At 37.2% G+C, this 20,420-nt stretch overlaps 1 protein-coding gene across 1 annotated transcript in view; it reads left to right on the top strand.

The window, feature by feature from the left end:
* LOC141429578 (transmembrane protein 151B-like) overlaps positions 1-20,420 on the top strand; it is a 59,425-nt gene that overhangs the window by 32,254 nt on the left and 6,751 nt on the right. The window contains exons 2-7 of the mRNA XM_074089956.1: positions 12,438-12,586; positions 14,628-14,831; positions 17,349-17,433; positions 18,407-18,572; positions 19,341-19,464; positions 20,130-20,250. Of these exons, the coding sequence (XP_073946057.1) occupies positions 12,438-12,586; positions 14,628-14,831; positions 17,349-17,433; positions 18,407-18,572; positions 19,341-19,464; positions 20,130-20,250 (849 nt within the window). The remainder of the gene's footprint in view (positions 1-12,437; positions 12,587-14,627; positions 14,832-17,348; positions 17,434-18,406; positions 18,573-19,340; positions 19,465-20,129; positions 20,251-20,420) is intronic.

Below are 20,420 nucleotides of genomic sequence, written 5' to 3'. Positions count from 1 at the left end.
ATGAAGGCAATGAAGGAAAACTTCATGTGGAAACCTGCACATAACCCGCGAAGCGAAGCAATTCAACGGTATGTGTGAATTTCCTAACCTGCAGTGAGCCCGTGTGGGAACTACGGCCCCAACCCTCTCATTTTGATTGGAGGCCTGCGGCCAGCAGTGGGATAATGATGATGATGATGAGATTGATGAGATCCTTTTACCTTAGAATCACTGAACAGAGTTACTCTGTTTAAACTGAAATTGTGGAGCTGAATCAATGTGTTTAAAAATAGGTTATTAATTTACTTCGTAAGATTCAAATCTAAGTATAGTAATAAGGCCTTGCCAAAATGTTCACGTATTTTATTCAATATGTCATTCAGGATTGATACTCCAATCTATACTCAGGTTTTACTGAACTGTTTACGGAACCCTTCATGTACAAGTCCGACTCGCACTTAACCATTTTTTTATTTCCTACTACTATATTTTAGGTGGGAACTATAGCCCAAGCCCTCTTGTTCTGAGAGGAGGCCTGTGCCCAGCTGTGGGACGTATATAGGCTGGGATGATGATGATGATTATGATCTTTTAGGTGTACCTATTAATGCTTTGGTCTTCAAAATAGATGATTACATTTTAAACTAAATGACATTTTCATATAATTTATTGAATCAGGCGTTACTTTGTGAAGGTCCCTATCAATGAACTAAAAGATTTTCTGTGCTCACCCGCGATCTAAAATAAAAAAACCTAGGTCGCATTTTCTTGGCCAAGTGTGCAAAAAAAGGGCGCAAACGCGTAAAGAGAGCGATGTATTTGTCCGCTTATACGCAGAAGGTCACTGGGAGCGGCCACCTTAACCGTCATAATAATATCTTGAATCATAACATAAAGCACTTGTTCCTCTTCCGCTGACGATAATAAGATAGTATCTTAATGAAACGGTCCCTTTTAAGTGGTCACATGTGATTACGTGTACAAAACGGTTATCATGTGTGACAAGAATTAATAGCTCACTGTGGGTACGGCGGGAAAGATAAAGATCTACATGAAGTACTTTGCTCATTTGAATTTAGTATTCGATGTGAACGTAACTTTACAAAGTTTTCTGGAGAATGAAAAAGAAAATAAGTGGCATTAACTATTTTGTTGGTGAGACTTGGTTGGTTAACTATTTTGTTTCCACAGTTGTTTAGGAGTTAGGGTCCTACCGTAAAATTCTGCACTGCAGCTATCTGTTTTTTATTACAATGGGAATTAATTAATAGGTTACAACATGGGTTTAGACAGCGCCACGGGGTTTATACAGGGTCGCTATATGTCGCTGAGCAACTCTGTGCCTATTCATAAGGCCTATAGGAAAACACCACGTCTCGGATCCATATTGTCCTTACTGGCAACACACTTACACTAGTTGAAGACTGGAGAAAAACGCATAAGCGATAGTCAAATAAACGTACTGGAAAAATTTACAAGTAGGTAAGTTCATACTGAGTAAGTAAATGTACTGAGGCTGATGATTTTTTTAATTAGAATTTTATTTCTGCCGTACTAATACAGTAACTAAATAAAAATTCAGAGACTTCCTAAGTACGTTCCATTGTCCACTTGGTACTAAAACATTATGGAGTGCTGCACGTTTGCCATTCAATTTAAATTTTATGAGTCTCATAAATTTGAAATGTTCCGGCCAACTTTCTGCAGCTGAATCGGTATTGACAACTTCCCCAACTATTGGAAAATTCGAGGGCTATTGCAATCACTTGGATAAGTAGTTTTTGGAGAACAAGAGGCGTAATTCATTTTAGTTGGGCAATAGTTTAAGTACCACACTATTCGGTATTATAATGGAGTCGGGAATGTATGCGACACGCTATCAATGTGAGTTTCTCTAGTACAAGCTTTTGTTTCGTAAGAAACTAATGTAATCTTTCTTGTAAAGTTTCCGGGAGACAACTACGGGATACACGAACAACTACACGTATTTGTTTTTAAGGATAAGAGGGCACCGTCAGGGTGCCAAAAAAGTGTTCAATGATACAATTTCAAATAAAAATGTTTTGTTGGATAATAAGTAATAATAATAATAATTTCAGCATACAACTTCGTTGCTGTCAGTTTCGAGATCCTGGGTCCTTGGGGTCCCGGCGCACACAAATTAATTAAAGACGTGCAAAAGGGGCCCTGGTCGATACTACTGGAGACCAAAGGGCTGGCAGCTATCTGTCTCAACGAATCGCCATCGCCATTCAACGAGGGAATGCTGCCAGCCTTTTGGGCGCCATGCCACGGGGGCCTCTTTGGGGTTCCGTAGTCAACTAGGAAGGAACTCATATTTAGATTTATTTTAGTTGATATTAAGTTTATATGTTAGGTATTTATAGTTAGTTAAGTTTTACTTATGATTATAATTTGTTGGTAATTTTATGGATTATTGTTAATTTATCAGACCACACCGTTAGAGACATCGGGACAACGTGAGAGTTGCGGGAAGCCGGTGGATGCAAGCTGTGGTGTTCTAAGGGTGAAGCCTTTGTTCAGCAGTAGACGTCTTCCGGCTGATGATGATGATGATAATGATGATGATTATTAGACCATAATATATGAGTTTATAAGTTCCTTATTTTCATTCGCGTTTAAGTGTCTTTTGAATACTAAAAGTACCTAGCCAAAAAGGAAAAAAGTGATATCTGACAGTTGGTAACGGGTGAGAGATCAACGAAAATATATCTGCAAAGTTTCACGCCGCCTGTGCGCAGGGGGCCGTTTAAAAGTTCAGAAGGTTGGATTCATAAAAAAAAGTTATGGTAACCTAGTGTTTTGACCCAGCAGCAGTGGGGGCACACTTAAAACGTCACCTATATTGGTACTAATACTCTTTGCCCAGCAGACTCTAAAGCAGAAGGCCGTGGGTTCGAGGCTGGGCTCGCACTTCTGATTTTTTAAGATTTGTGCAAAATTACATTTAAAATTTAACATAGCTTTTCGGGAAAGGAAACCACTGTGAGAAAACTATCTACACCGGACCCGCGTGGAAAATGCAGCCTAAGCCTTCTTAATTTGAGAGGAGTCCTGTACTCAAATTTGGGACGGGTATAATATTCAATACAAAACAATAAAATACATTGTATTGTTGTTGTTGTTGTTGTTTTATTGTACACCACAAATAGTAAGTGATACTGAAACCGGTAAGCAATAGGCGGCCTTATGGCTTAAGAGCGAGCTCTTCCAGGCAACCTTTTTGACAGAAAGAAGTAAGAGCTAATTTACAGCAGGTGGTGTATTTTCCGCAGCAGATATTCAAAGGGTTCCGACTAAAGGTTGTAGCTACATCCTATTTTTTTTCTGACTCTTCTTCTTTGATAGTTAATTTGACCCTCAGGCACAGTATAGTGACTTAATAATATCACTACACTAAGACGAAGACTCATTCTTTATGACATTAATAATAAACAGGATGCACACATTATTTACTGTGACATTATTATATATTCCATTACTTGCTTTTAATAAGCTTTAAATAACTAGCCTCTCCATGACACTTCAAATTAATATATCAATCGCAGTACATTATCGTGAGTAACATAATTCGGAGGAAGTAATCCATTCAGTGAATTGGCAAAACAATTCAATTTGGCGAGGCTTGCCGCCGAGCCTTGGGTACGGCTGGCGACATAAGTATTTTGTCATATGCTTCGAGTAGGGGTGAAATTGTGATGTAACATGGGATGCATTGTGTAAGGAAAATTTTGCCGTTAGGTTTAGTGCACATTTAAAGTGTTTTTTTTTATAAATTATTTCCTTCTTTCTTTAAAAAAATTACAAGCACGCTATAGCTCGGTTTTTGTTTAATTATGTTGATTTGTTAATAAAATGTGTGCAACGGAAATTATAGAAAAGATTCTATAGCTTGCTTGTGTTTTTGTTTTGCCAAGTCATCATATTAGAATATTAGTTTCATGCGGAGCCTTTTATAGACTGCGCATGGAATTTATGAAATAAAAACGGGCAAGAAAAATAAGTTTGTACTTTGTAGTCGTCAGTTTCACTTAAGTATAGTTTCATAAAAAAAATCTTTAATATCCATTTGAATCGTCATCCTCGAACGAATCCTCAATTGATCGCACAAAAATTTAATAATCATTTTATAGAAAAGGGTAAATTAATAAGTAATGCTAATAATTACAATAATAATCTATATAGCACACTGACATATGATTCATCTCGCTCTTTATTTATGCAACCAACAAGCCCAAATGAAATACTCAATATAATTTATTCTCTTAAAAATAGCAACAGCACTGGTTATGATGGAATATGCACAAAAATAATAAAAAGAGTAGCGCATATAATAGCATCACCTATTACCTATATTACAAATTTGTGTATATTACAGGGTGATTTTCCTGAAAAGTTGAAAGTAACAATTGTGCGACCACTTTTTAAAAAAGGAGACAAAGAAAATATAGATAACTATAGGCCGATTGCTCTCCTTCCCATTTTTTCAAAGATTATTGAAAAGGTGATCTGTAACCGTATTACTGAATATTTTGAGTCCAATAATCTATTTGCGCAAGAACAGAAGGGATTTCGTAGGAATAGGTCAATAAATATGGCTATTTTTGACTTACTACAAGTAGTTATGGATAATATGGATAAAAAAAGACCAGCATGTGCCCTTTACATGGATTTAACTAAAGCTTTTGACCTGGTTGACCATAATATTTTGATGAAGAAGCTGTATAAGTATGGAATACGCGGCAACATTTATAATCTTTTAGAGTCTTATCTAGTTGGTAGAAAACAAGTGGTACAATTAAATCATATATGTTTGAAAACAAGATCTGAGGTTACTTTTTCATCCAATTTCGGAGTAATTAGTCAGGGAGTACCGCAGGGGAGCATACTAGGCCCATTATTGTTTCTCATTTTCATAAACGATCTGCCACAGGCAATTGACCACCCAATGGTTCTTTTTGCCGACGATAGCACAGTGGTACTGACTGGAGAAAATTCACAGACATGTCAAAAAAATATAAATAATGCACTGGAATTAATAATCAATTGGCTAAATCTTAACAATCTATGTATAAATTTAGATAAAACCAAAATAATGAATTTTTATCAAAGGACAAATAGCATGGCTAATGTAACTGTGACATATAACAATCATATAATTGAAGAAACGAATAATACACAATTTTTAGGATTAAGTTTGGACAATAAATTGCTATGGAAAAATCAAGTTGACACTATATGTAGCAAATTAAATAGATTCTCATTTGCATTGTATAATTTAAGTAAAAAAGTAAGTCGGCCTGCAGTACTCATCGCCTATCATGCGTATATAACATCTACATTACGTTATGGTATCATCTTCTGGGGCAATTCGACTGATCGGGAGTTGGTGTTTAAGGCTCAAAAAAAGTGTCTTCGTTCTGTTTGCGGACTTAAACCAGCTCAATCATGCAAGCCTTACTTCATTGAATTAAAAATATTAACTTTTCCCTGTTTATATATATTCGAAACAGCTATGTATGTTAGGTCAAATATTAACCAATTCTCAGTTTTTAATAGTGTACGGCAGCGACATAAGATCGTAAACAAACGATCAAAAACAGCCTTATGTGCAAAAAGTGCATTCGGTATGGCACCCAAATTGTATAATAAGTTACCTGAATTTATAAGAGCATCCGAAAGGCAAGAGTTTAAAAAACTTTTATTCAATTTTTTGACTCAAAATGCATTTTACTCTATAAAAGAATACTTAGATTATAAGCCTAATAATATTTATTAAAGTTAACTGTAATTAACACTGAATATTTGCATGCCCATTAGCAGGCAGAATACACTGCACACAAATTGTAATACACATCAACATCCACTTGACTGTATTCTAGCAAATAAAGTATATTTTGATTTTGATTTTGATTTTGATATGAAACAGTTGGGAAATTAAACATTGAGAAAAATAATTTAGCGAAAAGCTAGAATCTTGTTGAAATCATGTAGAATGTAAACGAATGAAGATTTAACATGTTTTTTTTCCTGTATTTAAATTTATCTCTCAGCGTATAGCATTCGAGCGACCATGTTAGTAGAAGTCTTGAGGCCTATATGCAAAATTAAGCTTTTGTAAATCGGACGTCCGCTCAAAATATTCCATCCCGTTAGCCGGCATAAATCAAAACTAAACGTCTCCAAACAAGGATAATCCGATACTAAAATATCACCCTGAATCCCTAATGGGCAATATATCACTGCGGGTCATCCCTGTTTCCCATTTTCCGTCGATACCCAAAAATAAAGGCAGTGGACTGTAATTATACTCACAAAGGTTGCCGTCCACTGGTATTGAGGTGAAATTAATAGGGTATCCGACAACGAGTATCATGCGATCTTTTCTTTATCACCCTGTGGTAATGTCCCACTGCTGGGAAAAATCTTCTCCCCTGGCCATAGCATTCACAAAGCTACAAGTTACAATTTACAAGCGGTAGTCTCTTTTCAATGCATACTGTTCTCTTTTCAATGAAGACTACCGCTTGTAAATTGTAACATGTAGCTTCGTGAAATAGGGCACAGGTCATCCTGCCATTTAAAAAAAATATTTAAGTTGATGATCGTTTTATGGTCAATCGATCATAGAATGGATCGGAGCGCATCGATGAATACTTTCTACCATACCAACAATTATTCGTATCTAATCGATGTCAATCCATGGTAAAACGGAATTGCCTACTTTTATTCCTACCCCCGGATTTTTAATCCCACTTAAAAAAATTAAACAAAGTTTCGTCATTGTCAAAGTTGCATTTCAGGGGATCGCAAGGTATGCGCCCGCTAGAAATATTATATGAAGTTCTGTTGTTACCATGTTTTTTTCTATTTTCGATAAAAGAGCCGTTTTTACGAGAGACAACTTACAAGCCGTCTTTTGAACGAGAAGTACTCGGGCCGGAGTCCATAATATATCATACAAAAATGGAACGAAAAACAACGGAAAACGTATCAATGAACAACTTAACTACAATAAAAATATAACAACAATGTCGACAGTAAAAAAAAATAAGAGAACAAGAGTCGCTGGAAAACGATTACGAATTCAGTCTCGAATGTTAGTGCATTGAGTGACGTCTCGCGTCAAGCGGCCCACAGCTTAAAAACTCGGGTGTAATACCAGGACAATAAATAAATTTTATTATGCATACGAAAACAGTTCTCTCTTTGTAAATTAATATATCAAAGCGTAGTAAATGCCAAAGTAAAGATTTTCATCAGTAAATTAAAATATTTTATTCTGATTAAGAAATACAGTTTTTAATGGGAAGTCGATTTCTGGCAAATGTGGAAATGTTTTTTGATAACGGCAACATCTTTGTTTACATTTATCCATGGGATTAAAAATTCGGGTTTATTGCCATCCGCGAAGACGCGTGATTTTGACAAAATTAGACATTAATGTTAATGACATTGTAAGAAGAACCACGGCACGCGTCATCGTGAATGACTCTACCTATAAATATTCGTGTTTGAAACATCATAGTTTCCAAGTCAAATTGATGAGTTTGTTTTAAAAGTTTTTTTGTAGTATGTACCTACTTAGCCTTCTTTAGCCGTGGTGGCCTAGTGGTTTGACCTATCGCCTCTCAAGCAGAGGGTCGTGGGTTGAAACCGCGGCTCACACCTCTGAGTTTGTCGAAATTCATGTGCGGAATTACATTTGAAATTTACCACGAGCTTTGCGGTGAAGGAAAACATCGTGAGGAAACCTGCACGAAACTGTGAAGTGATTCAATGGTGCGTGCGAAGTTCCCAATCCGCACTGGGCCCGCGTGGGAACTATGGCCCAATCCCTCTTGTTCTGAGAGGAGGCCTGTGCCCAGCAGTGGGACGTTATAGGCTGGGATAATGATGACTAGCCTTTTTATTCGTCAATTGGGCCGCATAATACGCTCAGCACCCTCTTAATTCAGGTTTAATTCTCACTTTTTTTCGTTTGTGGTCGCCTAATTTCTCCACCATACAGCAGATGTTAAAGAGTAGAATAATTTTTAGCTAATGTAATGTACGATAAAATGCCCATTTGCACGACGGGATTGGTGGATGCTGGCCTTTACGCGTGGGGCGTGACGAAATGTGCTACTAATATCATATTATATTAAAAGCTGACTCAGCTAAGTGCGGCCAATTAATGACCGCCCCTAATGCAGGCTAACGTTAATGTTCGGTTTCATTGTTCATCGAGCCTTCGTCAAATCTTTAAGGCGAATCTAATTTTGACGGATTTGTCATGTTTGTTTTTGACAGACTTTTATTAGGGAAATTCTGAGATTTCGCGAAAATTTTCGTGGGAATTCCCAAAAATCACATCGTGGATTTCATTAACGGTTTATACTCTAGGATTCGCGTTAGCAGAATAAAGCAAATACTATGTTTTATCCCCAAGATCTAGCTATGTAACATACATATCAAATTTGGTCCAAAGCAGCAAAATATACACACATACACTTGCAAACTATTGCATATTAAATGTAATTAGTAACTACGATTTTGTTCAAACAAACACATTAGTGCGCTAATAAATTTAGGTATTCTAGACTTTATAAAGGCGACTCGGACTAAAGCCAGAGGCCGTATTGCCTAGAACATTTCTGACGCTCGCAAAAACTGTCATTTGATTGCGATTACGATGAAACGGTTAATATACCGGGTGTGGCCTGTAATACGAGCAAAAAATTAAAACATAGATCTTCCCCGTCAAACTGAAAAACAATGACATTAAGTAGTAAAGCGACTTTTAAAAATAATGGAGTCTTTGAATCTTCCTTTTTTCATACAAATTAAATACTGCTATCAATGTACGCCATCCTAGAACACAACTGACGTCGCCTGTCACGCTACAAACATCAAGCATTATGTCTTACATTGCTTCTTCGAATAAACTTAAAAGTGTAATAAAAATTAAAAAACTTACTATTTAAAATAATCGCTGAACTAATGTTGTTCAGTTTGACGAGTCTGATCTATATTTTAACTATTTGCTCATATTACAGGCCACACCCGGTATATATTACCTAATAGAATAACTAAATATAGTTCTAATGGTAAAATATAGGGAAAAATTAAATAATACTTTTATGTTTCCCTAAAAAATACCAAAATTAATTTGTTATATGTTCAAGCGTAGGTACACTTACACTCGGTGACTTCATAGCTTATGGTATCCTAAATAATATAAAAGAATAACTAGGTAGAATACGTAGATAGCTAACACGAACAAATTGCGCCGTGAAAAGTTTAATTTATGTTGCAAAAATTGTCAGCAAAAATGTCCCTACGCGACTCATTCATCTCAATGTTGGGTTTAACACTTTGGCCCTCGGGAATATGGTGACCTTTGGAAGCATTAGCCAGGATTACACCCATTAAATTGTGCGTTAGTATCGACGACATCAAAGAATAAACGGTTATCTACGGAATTGCAGTTTTACAGTAAAAAAAACGTATTTAGTTTTTTGTCTTGCCTGAGCAGCAGTTACTTATTAACAATGGAAACTGTTCTAGCTAATGTAATATTGCTATGCATTATTTCATGCTATTTGTTTTCCTAAAATAAATAAATACATATTTTTTATCCTAAAATAAGATAGATATTTTTTATTTAACATCTGTCTGCGTACTTACGTTAGTCTAAATAGCTGTTTCAATGTCTTGATGCCAGAAGGTAGTTAGTCTATTCTCTAATTCTTTTTATTTTTCTTTTTTTATAGGTATATAAGAGTTGTTCTTAATTTCGTTAACAGAAATAATACACTTCAGCTTTTTTTTAATAAAAAAACCCTCCGAAACCCTTACCGAAGTTCCAAATAGAACCGTTCAGTGAGTAAAAGTTGTACGTAAACTTCCAGGGCTATCTTTTTTTTTAATTTCCTTTTACATATAACTTTGTCGGAACTAAAAAGTAGATTGGGAATACAACTGGCATTTGTAGACTACGTCATTTATATTTTTTACAAAAAATTAACTAACACTGTTATTCGCTGAAGCTTCAGGTAATCGAATCGAATCAGGCAATTATCAAAAACACTAAACCTTAAAAAAGTGGTTTTGTGCTCTAAGGATTCCGAAAAAATTTAAAGACATACAAAAATAAGTTTCTATAAGTATACCTGTATGAAAAACAATGATGCGATTCATAGTTTTTGGTGCTTTTTCCTTTACTAGTGTTGTGAGCTTTTCCTTCCTTCCCAACGCATTTGGTTTTACTTTTTGCTCCAAACGTAAGGTCAGAGATCACATTTATCTACTGACAGACCAACACAGTCCAGGCAAAAGCCTTTATCACCCCCACTCATTTATTCTAAGCCGACCCTTCAATTACTCGAAACCCTTCTTTTTGCTTGTAGAGTTTTTAATTTAAATTTTTACCTCTATTCTAATTATATTGTCCTAAACAAACTTCATTAATCAAACAGCGGCAAAAAAGATATCCAAAAATGACCAGATGGAAATACAAAATTGATTGATGTCGTTTTTCATGCCATTACGAAGCGAATTTCGTCACTCAGAATGATTATGAAAAAGCAACGATTAATAAATGGCCACGGCATATTTCTGTAGCTAGGTTTTTTGTTCGCACTCTCGTTTCACAGACACTCACTTTTTACAAAGTGTAGCTTCAGTGATTGTCTTTTCACCGAGAATAATCTTGGAACAAAGTTTTAATAATTCTAGGTGGTGGTCATCGAACACTTTTTTATTTTTATTTGACTGGATGGCAAACGAGCAAGCGGGTCTCCTGATGGTAAGAGATCACCACCGCCCATAAACATCTGCAACACCAGAGGTATTGCAGATGCGTTGCCAACCTAGAAGCCTAAGATGGGATACCTCAAGTGCCAGTAATTTCACCGGCTGTCTTACTCTCCACGCCGAAACACAACAGTGCAAGCACTGCTGCTTCACGGGAGGATTAGCGAGTAAGATGATGGTAGCAATCCGGGCGGACCTTGCACAAGGTCCTACCTTCTGCAACACTGAGTTTAATATACTAATTAAAAAATAATAGGTACAACATGTAACATGATTCGAGCATACCTATTTCGATGGTAACAGTCTTTTATTCCAAATGCCTGGATCACCAGAAATATTTGTGCTCTTTGAGGAAGATCCTGAGGGCGTATTTTATTGGGTCAATGTAAATAAAGTGGGCTGATTCTTCGCAATTCTATCCCGTGGGTCCATATTCCACGCACCGAACAAATATGGCCCTACTTGAGTTCGCAGGCGTTTAATATACCTCCTAAAATATTTATTGGGACCTTTAACGGGAAAATGTATTGGATTGATTGGCTGCTATAAGTCACCGGATTTTATGTTGTGTTCGATTTTTATGTTTTGTTATATTCAATAAGCTCCCGCTCCCGGTGTTCTTAGACGTACTTATATTTATACATATTTATTGAACATAACTTTTTCGTTCACGTGCTATAAACACGTTTTGATGGGCCTTTCATAAGATTTATAAAAGCCGTAGCGATATCATAATAATCTTACTTCTGAACGCCAGACTAGTTGATTTGAGCCTGGCCGTTGTTAATAGAAATACCAACAGAATTTTCTTTATAAAATTCCACCTTGCCAAATTTACGAACCATCCTTTCAAATTCCTCGCATAAGAAAGAAACTTAATCGCGTACCAGAACGGAACTTTTTCTGGCGGAGCATTCCATACATCTGCCAAAGAAATCATCGTGAAATAGATTAATAATATTTAAAAAGGGTACGCGATTCAGACCCTATGATAGTTAACCTATATGCAACAAATGTGTATTCATGCAGCTCCTCCACTTCCTCACTCTAAGAACACATAAAAATCACACAAATGTAACTATCACTACACGACGTGTTTCAAACTCAATCAGATTTCATCCTTAGAACAACACAACCATCGTTAAGCTAACAGATGTTTAAAATATACCTTGTTGAGTTTCTTGCCGGATTCTTCTCAACAGAGGTTTTTCCGAACCGGTGGCAGATTTTTTTTGACATTAAAAAGTGCTTGTTATAGCCTAAATTGAATAAAGATATTTTGACTTTGTCTTTGACTTTGACTTTGAAACAGCTAGCTAGCGTAAGGTCGCGGGTGAGCAAAGTAATTGCTTATAATTTTTTGGGGTCTATATCGGCTCACATACTTATTGAAAGTCCGAATGTAATATTTGTCAAAATGAATCATTATTGTTCAAAATTGTTATAAAACAAACCTAACCTACAGTTTTTTATAGGAGTATCAAGATTTCAGAACAATGTAAGGGTAATTATGACAAACGATGATTCGGACAAAAACTACGGTATGACTAGCGAGGAGTATGCGAACTTTGGTGCTCCCAATTTATTGATATGGACCTCACTCCGAAGGCAGGAAGAATTAACAATGGTTGTTGTTACAGCGTCCTCGCCAGCAAAGTCTGGGCGGCGTGCTGCGGCGTGAAGGAAACTGGAAGTGCTTCATGTTGACGCTGATGATAGCTGGCTGCCTCGGATCCGTCGCCTGGTGCAACACCGCCAAGATTGACCGCGAGCTTATTGATCTACACACGTGAGTCTACATCTAAATAACAAGAGTGCATGATGCACTAGAAAATGTTTCGAGCTGAAGCAAGGTTAATTACGTACAGATGTACCTAGTGAATAATGCTATTCTTATCGTAGTTACATTCGTATTTGTCGTGCTAATTCTGTCAGCTTCAGTACTCATCAAGACGGCGTAAAGGAAGGTCGCATCGAGAGATTAATAATCGATGTATGTACATTGTGTTACCGGCAGCCAAGCTTTCTTTCAGGAAGTGTAAACGTATTTCTGTAACTTAACCATAACATTAATTTAATTAATAAACTAAATTCAGACTTGGTTATCTTTCTAACAAAATTATAATTGCCCGCAAAGTAAATTAACAAGGTAATAATCAAAGTATCTATTATTACTTAGCTGTACGTTACTGGCAATTATAATAACGTTAGAAAGTTAACAAAGTCTCAATTTTAGTTTATTAAAATTAAGTAGTCGGGTGTTCCGAATTTTTCACGATGTCAAAGGATTATTCATTATATCTGTACCTACTGGTGACTGATCAGTGGATAGCAGCAGTAGCGGTAGCAATCGACAGTGAAAAATGCATGGTTGCGACGACCAGTTAGTCTCTTGGTTGTCGCAATTTACGAGTACGTATAGCAAGTCGTTTAGTCGCTCGAGTAATCATCAATTCGTACATACGTATGAACATGTTAACATCAATAGAAGTGCCAGTCATCGGTGACAGCAATGAGTCACCGGCGACTAGTAATTGTCAGTACATAATAGCTCTGATGATCACTGGCACCTTCGCTTCGTCGTCTAGTGCAACATCTTCAAGATTATCGAAAATACAAACTGAGACATGGATGCACAGAAAAACCAGAAAAAGAGACCAGCGCTGGGAATCGAACCCAGGTCCTCAGCAATCCATGCTGCGTGCTATAACCCCTACACCACCACTGGACAGGAGTCTGACACGATTTTCTAAAAAAAAATCCAAAAAGACTCCAAAATTCTAATCATAATATGCAAGATTGACTGCGAGTTCATCAATTTACACTCGTAAATACCTCTAGATATCTGCACGAAGACATCACAAAATGCTTCTTAAAAGCACAGGCTGATTACATACGGTTAAGGCCCTACCTTATGTATCTATTTATAGGTACGTACGTAATTTCATCATGGATTCACTAAGTATGAATTTCCGTACAAACGTTCCTTTGTACCAACATAATTGGTAATTAAAATAGTATGATTTGGTTTGTTATACGAAAAGGTCGAATTAATAAATATACGTTCATTATGAAGGAATTTCACGGGTATAAGGACCTCTCCAAAGTTCATATTACTCCAATTTAAATTTTACCTTCATTTATCGAACAAATACATCTCAAGTGGGTCTATTGAAATAACAGGCTCCGGTATTTTGGCAATGCCCAATATATAAAACAAATATGAATACTGCAACGTAATAATCATTCTGCTTGCACATTCCACGTTGAACCTGGGCAAAGTTAGGTCAGTTCCATACAATTTGGCACTATTTAACCTAAGATTTATGTTGAAGGAATACTCTCCTCTGGTTCGCGCAAACCCGACTATATAACATATTAGTCCATTACCAAAGTTTGGTTAGTTAAATTTATGTTCTCAAATGTCAGAGGTAGCTCTGGTGAAAGGTTTCTGCGGATAAGCAAGGTAAAGTAGTTTTGTTCATTGATAGGATCTAAGCAAAGTAACGCCTGAATCAATCAACTAACTATAGATCGACAAACAGACAAACGTATGAAATTACACAAAAAGGTTCCTTTTTTGTTACCATCATCATCACATCATCCCAGCCTATTACATCCCTCTGCTAGTCACAGGTCTCCAGTCCTCTCGGAATAAAAATACCTACTTGGGCCATAGTTCCCACGCAGGCCCAATGCGGATTGGAAACTAAGATTGAATTACTTCGCTGGTTTGCGCATTTTTCCTTTTGATGTTTTCCTTCACCATGACTCGTTTTTACTCCAACACCAGACGGACCTAACTTCTAAATTAGTTACTTGTCCCTCAGATTCCCGATAAAACGCACAGTCCGTGAGTCACCCTGCGACGTCGGTTACGCCTACATCCCCATCGCGTTCGTGCTGCTTCTATACCTGGTGTACCTGGTGGAATGCTACCACAGCACGGCCAGGATACAGCTGGCGAGGAGAGTGGACACAGCGGCTGTGAGTGCCAGGGTACATGCCATGAGGACAGCGACGCCAAGGGTTTGGTAAGAACAGTTTTTTAATAACTGACTATCATCTTCGCAGTGGGATTATCTTAGTGACTTTGCTAATCATCGCCAACACACCTGACTTCTGACTCTGTATTGCGAGCAACCCTGCAATGTCGGTTAAGTCTTCATCTCCATCGCTTTCGTGCTGCTCGTATACCAGATGTATCTGATGGAATGCTAGCACAGCACGGCCAGAATACAGCTGGCGAGGAGAGTGGACACAGCGGCTGTGAGCGCCAGGGTGCATGCCATGAGGACAGCCACTCCAACGGTTTGGTAAGAACACAAACAGATGTGAGATTTGTTCTACCTAAGCAGGTTATTAGATTAATTTTTAAACACATCGGGGCCCAATTGTATAATAGAGTACAAGCAAATATTTAGTATTAGTATATTTCCATACAATGTTTATGATAGGTATGTGTGGAGATTAAGTTAAAAAATAATAGGACACTAACCCCCTGTTTCACCATCCATTGATTAAATTTATTTGACGGATAAAATAAATGTGATGCCGTCTCTGTTTGTTTTGATCGAATAGACGGAGCCGTCTCCGTCGACGACATTTATTCGTCAAATAAAATTGATCAATGGGTGGTGAAACAGCCCAGCCATATCTTAAATCTTTTTAGTTGACTGCGCCAAAATTAGCCATGTAAATTGAAGTGGCTAGGTTCACTATTCCTATGCACGCATAATGATCAGTATTATGAATTATCAAAGGGCATTAACATACTAATTAGACGCATTACGGTGAAAACGGCCGATCCCAGCTATTACCCCCTAAATCCGCAGTAACACCAGTTTCAAAACATCGAAGCTTGTGAATAAAATTACCATAGTGCTGATGTGTTGATAACGCGTGGAAATGGTATGCTATCGGGACCCGCGTAACGATAGTGATCATGTGATCAACCATAATACTACGACGGTGGCTCGGCCTTGGTACTTCGGGGCTTTATTTATGGCCCGATCTTATAAAAGACGCCAACGGAAGCTTTGTTCCAACCGCCATTTTTATGAATAGGCGGATTGATTTATTCGACGTTTGAACTCGATTCGGTCGTTTTGAAAATCTGAAAAAAGTCAGGTAAGATTGGTGTATGTTGGAAACAGATTTTTTAAAATATAGTGGTTATAGGAGGTTATGAAATATGCATTTATATCAGTATAGAGTTTTACCAAATCATCTTTAAAATGAAGAAGACTCCATTGACCAAAGAGTATTAGTACCTATAGAGGAACCATTGATATAATTAAAGTCGTAGTTTGACTGTAGTGTTTGTGTACCGAAAAAAAAATGCAATCCTATGAAGAGCCGATGACGAAGCTACATGACTACTCTTCTATCAAAATAGTCTGTCTATGCCCCATCAGTTTGATTGACAGGACAGCATACGCAGTACACAGATTACTAGTATGTAGCTGACGCAGTATATCCAATTTCAACTTTGATAACGATTTTTTTTTGGATATTTTTCTTACACTGCACAACCAGAGGCTTTATTGTCTCACACTTGAAATAACAATCGGTAGAAAGAGAAAGAGGGCTCGTCTTACCGTGTGACAGAAAGAAATAGTGAAAACGATTTTGATTTCAAGTACACAATAAGGCCTCAGATTTTACCACCATCGATTGATTTCAAAACAATCGACTGCAGCTAACTCTAAGCGAGCGAACTCTAAGTCCAAACAGCTCCTTTGATTGAAGCCAACATTCTAAACGAGTTAACTCGATAATTATTGAGGAATTCTGTCGAATACACTTAAATCCTCATGAAAAGTGACTATTGAATAGAAACAGGATCTGTTTCGGTCCCGTGGGATCACGCTAATCGCCTTACCGCTTCACGCCTGCGATTCAGCCACTAAATTTGCTTTTCCAATTACTTAAGTGACAATCCCGTTGATTAATACACGAAGGTCCTCGTAATTAAATAATAGTCGGCTGTTTTTGTATCGCGGTAACTTAGCTATTGGTAGGTTAGTTATTTTTTATACAAAATAGGAATTTACTCGTACAATAAAAGAAGGTTAAATCTGAGATTAGACGTTAAACCTATAAATTCCTATCATTCATAAACACACTAAGTACTAGTTTAACGATAAAAATAAACGAAAGAAATATTGGAATGATAAAATTTTGACAATGAAATTGTCAAACATTCAATAATAAACATCTATTCAACATGAGTTATTTTGGCATCTGAGCAATACGAGGGTGTAATTATTTCCAAACGTAAAATAGGTTTCTCTGAGCAAAACCGCTAATTTCACATTTTAAAATATTATGAAGGTTAAACACGTAGTTTAATAATTCTCATATTTTCATTTTGACTTAAAAGAAAGCATAAAAATAAAATAAAAATACCACTTAATGTAAACAAAAGTAAGTACCTACTCAAAAAAAATTAAGCCCCTTACGGACCCTCTCGCAATTCTAAAACATACCTTTACACGTAGCTGTATAAGTTATTAGTACTGTGCAGTAATAGTAATTTATTGGTGCAGGTGGAAGGCGATTTGCTACCACTACGTGCGTCGCAAGCGGCAGGTCACGCGATATCGGAACGGTGACGCCTATACAACCACCCAGGTGGGGTCCCATGTTTATAATACTCTAGTTTATATAGTTAGGTGGCTAACATCAAGTCTTTCTTAATCTTAAGGCGTTTAACGTATCTAAGCACACTTTACATTTGTTAAGCGTCCGAATTTCCGCGGTTTAATTTACGCACCGATGTATTTTTGCTGATATGACACCAATAAGTGCGGAAACTAAGCGAAAGAACTGCGGCTTGATTACGCCTACAATGCCAGTCAATTACTAGCCGCACATAACGCCCGATCGAAGTTCGTTTGTAATTTCTACTTAGATACGCCAAAACGTGACGTAATTCCAGCAAATGTGTAGTGATTGAAACACCATTGCGGGCGTAATCACGCTAAAATTCTGACGCGTAATTTTGGCATAATGTGTTTGAACCTTTCAACAATTCATTCAACTTGGAAACTAAATTGACAGCTAAAAAGTACAAAAATGATTTGAATGAGTTTCATTCCAGGTTTCAGATTTTATTTGAAGAAACCTAGTAGTATTTGATAGCTCGATATTTTTATGCACTTCCAATGGTCCGACTGACTGTAAATTTGTTACAAGTGTAGAACTTCAATGACGTTGTAAAAGTGAAAACAATCAAATCCACAAACACATTTTTTAAAGTCACATGAATATTCCTCATCATCATCATCGTTAGTCAAAAGAAGTCCATATTATAAGCTTCGCCCAAAGAAAGCCACAGTGACCGGTCCCACGCCACCTGCCGTCGTTGGACTTCTGCGGCCTTTACCAGGTCACCAGGTCTTCCGGTTCAAAATTCATCATCATCATCAGCCCACAGCAGTCCACTGCTCGACATAGGCCTCTTCCATGGCGCGCCACAACACTGTCTTCAGCCCCTCGCATCCATCCGCCGCCAGCGACCCTCTTAAGGTCGCCCGTCCACCGTGCCTCAGGACACCCTACACTACGTGGTTCAAAATTAAGAATCTTTAAATTTACTCTGTAGGTCTACTATGAGCGAGTGAACACGCATAGCGCTAGTACTTCTTTCGCGCATGCGTGCTGCGGTCAGCGCGACGCATCACGGAACCTAGTCCTTGATTCCTGCACTCCCATCACTAAAGTGCGCTTCAGCAAGGGTTTTGCTTTTGCTAACATCGAGGCGGCCAGTGGTTAGTATTACGCTTAAAATTAAGATGAGTAAAACCATCTCTTACACAAACATGCGTAGCTCCGGAGACATCAACTATACCATAACCAATTTAAATTGTTTACCACTGTATTTTCTTGAAACATTAACATTTTTGTTTTTAATGAACATTACTGGAATGTAAACTCTCACACGCTGAAAAAACTACAAAAAATAACCCTAATTACTGAAATAAAACGCTAGCTACTCTATAATTAAATGAGTTGATTAAGGTTAATCATGTCACCAGAATTGCCCTGTCTATACATAGCACTAATAATAGGAGGAATAGAAATTACATGTGAGCTAAAAACACGACCACGACACACGTTTTTTTTATTTCTGATAAATTTGCCAGATGGTCCAGTTCATTAATATTAACTACCTCGTTATTTTGTTGAATACGTTAATGCTTCTAAGGATCGACCACAGGTGCTCAAAATACACTGACGCCCTTTAAATGCACTGACGTGCGTACTTCACCGTGTTTTGAACACTGGTACATGGTCGATCGTTAAATTGTTTATTAGTGACTTATTAATTTAATTACATTTTGTAAATTGAAGTAGGCATAAGTTTTAATAAACTCAGTAATAGTTTTACAGAATTATTATCTCTTTCAAAGGCAAATGTTATGAGTCTAAATAAGTGTTATCTTTTGACTTACGCACGGCTGCGACTTTGCCTTTGTGGAAACGAGTTTGTTTAATTTCCACAGAAAATATTCAGGGTAAGGAATATTATTTTTCAGAATTCGAAGATCAAAGGTCGAGGTTTTTCGCCGAGCACGAGCGTTTCGATGACTTCATGGAGATGCGGGAGGGGTTGGACTTGATAGGTGTTAGTTCTTTCAAGGAATACATGGTCGCATACAGGTACAAATTAGACTTTATGCTACATCTCTGATGTGGTTTGCACGGAGCGGGTGGGCGCTTATTGAAAAAAAATTTGAGCAGCGATAACTGCACGCGTCATGCGAAGGATTTTACCCGTAAATCTTACCGCAGGCGTGCGCCCGCTCCGTGCACCCGCACTAGCTGGCGTAGGCCCTTAGGGTCATGCACGCACATAATAAGAAACAGAAGTTTGTTTTCCATGGACACAAAATAGGATACAAACTAAGTTATCAAACTTCTATTAATCTTAAATGAGCTCAAAGTTAGCCAGGAGACATGCTGACGCACAAAAATTTATCAAAAAATATTTGCTGCAGACCCAAGCTTTTTTTCTAATTTCCACGGAAAAGACACAAACAAATTCTGTGTTGGACCCTTAAATGTTAAATCCACTTTTTTATTACTTGACAAAGTATTTAAGGGTGTCTTGCAATAAACTAGTAGATCTAAATTAAATTTTAAACTCAGTTTAGTAGACTCCAAATGAATGGTATTCTCAAACTTAATTTAGTTTTAATACCTTAAACTAAATTTATTTTTTACTGCTGGTCTTAAGTTTGCAATGAAGCAGTGTATTGAATTTTAATCTATATACAATAATTAATCACTAATTACGTTAGTAACTAGATTTTTTGTTTGTACAGGGATGCAGATAATTGTCCGTGGTACTCGTCTCAGTGGCTATTTTGGACTCTTTCCTGCCTCTTACTCTCCTGGCCACTTCGAATTGTCATAGAATGTAATACCGCCTACGTACATTATACAGTGAGTATTTTTGTCAACAGTTTAAAATTTTAAATTAGAATAATTCAGCTCCCATTTAATCTGTTTTTTTTTTAATATCTCGGGTCGCTGAGGTAGTCCAACCGAGACAGTGAGCTTTGCCAAACGTTGTGCCACGTTGTGCAGATTTAATTTTCCATTAGAATGGGCGC

This window comes from Choristoneura fumiferana, chromosome 7, assembly GCF_025370935.1.
Source record: "Choristoneura fumiferana chromosome 7, NRCan_CFum_1, whole genome shotgun sequence".
NCBI classification, from domain to species: domain Eukaryota; kingdom Metazoa; phylum Arthropoda; class Insecta; order Lepidoptera; family Tortricidae; genus Choristoneura; species Choristoneura fumiferana.
Note: the sequence above shows the minus strand (reverse complement) of the source record. Positions and strands in the feature narration are given on the sequence as shown.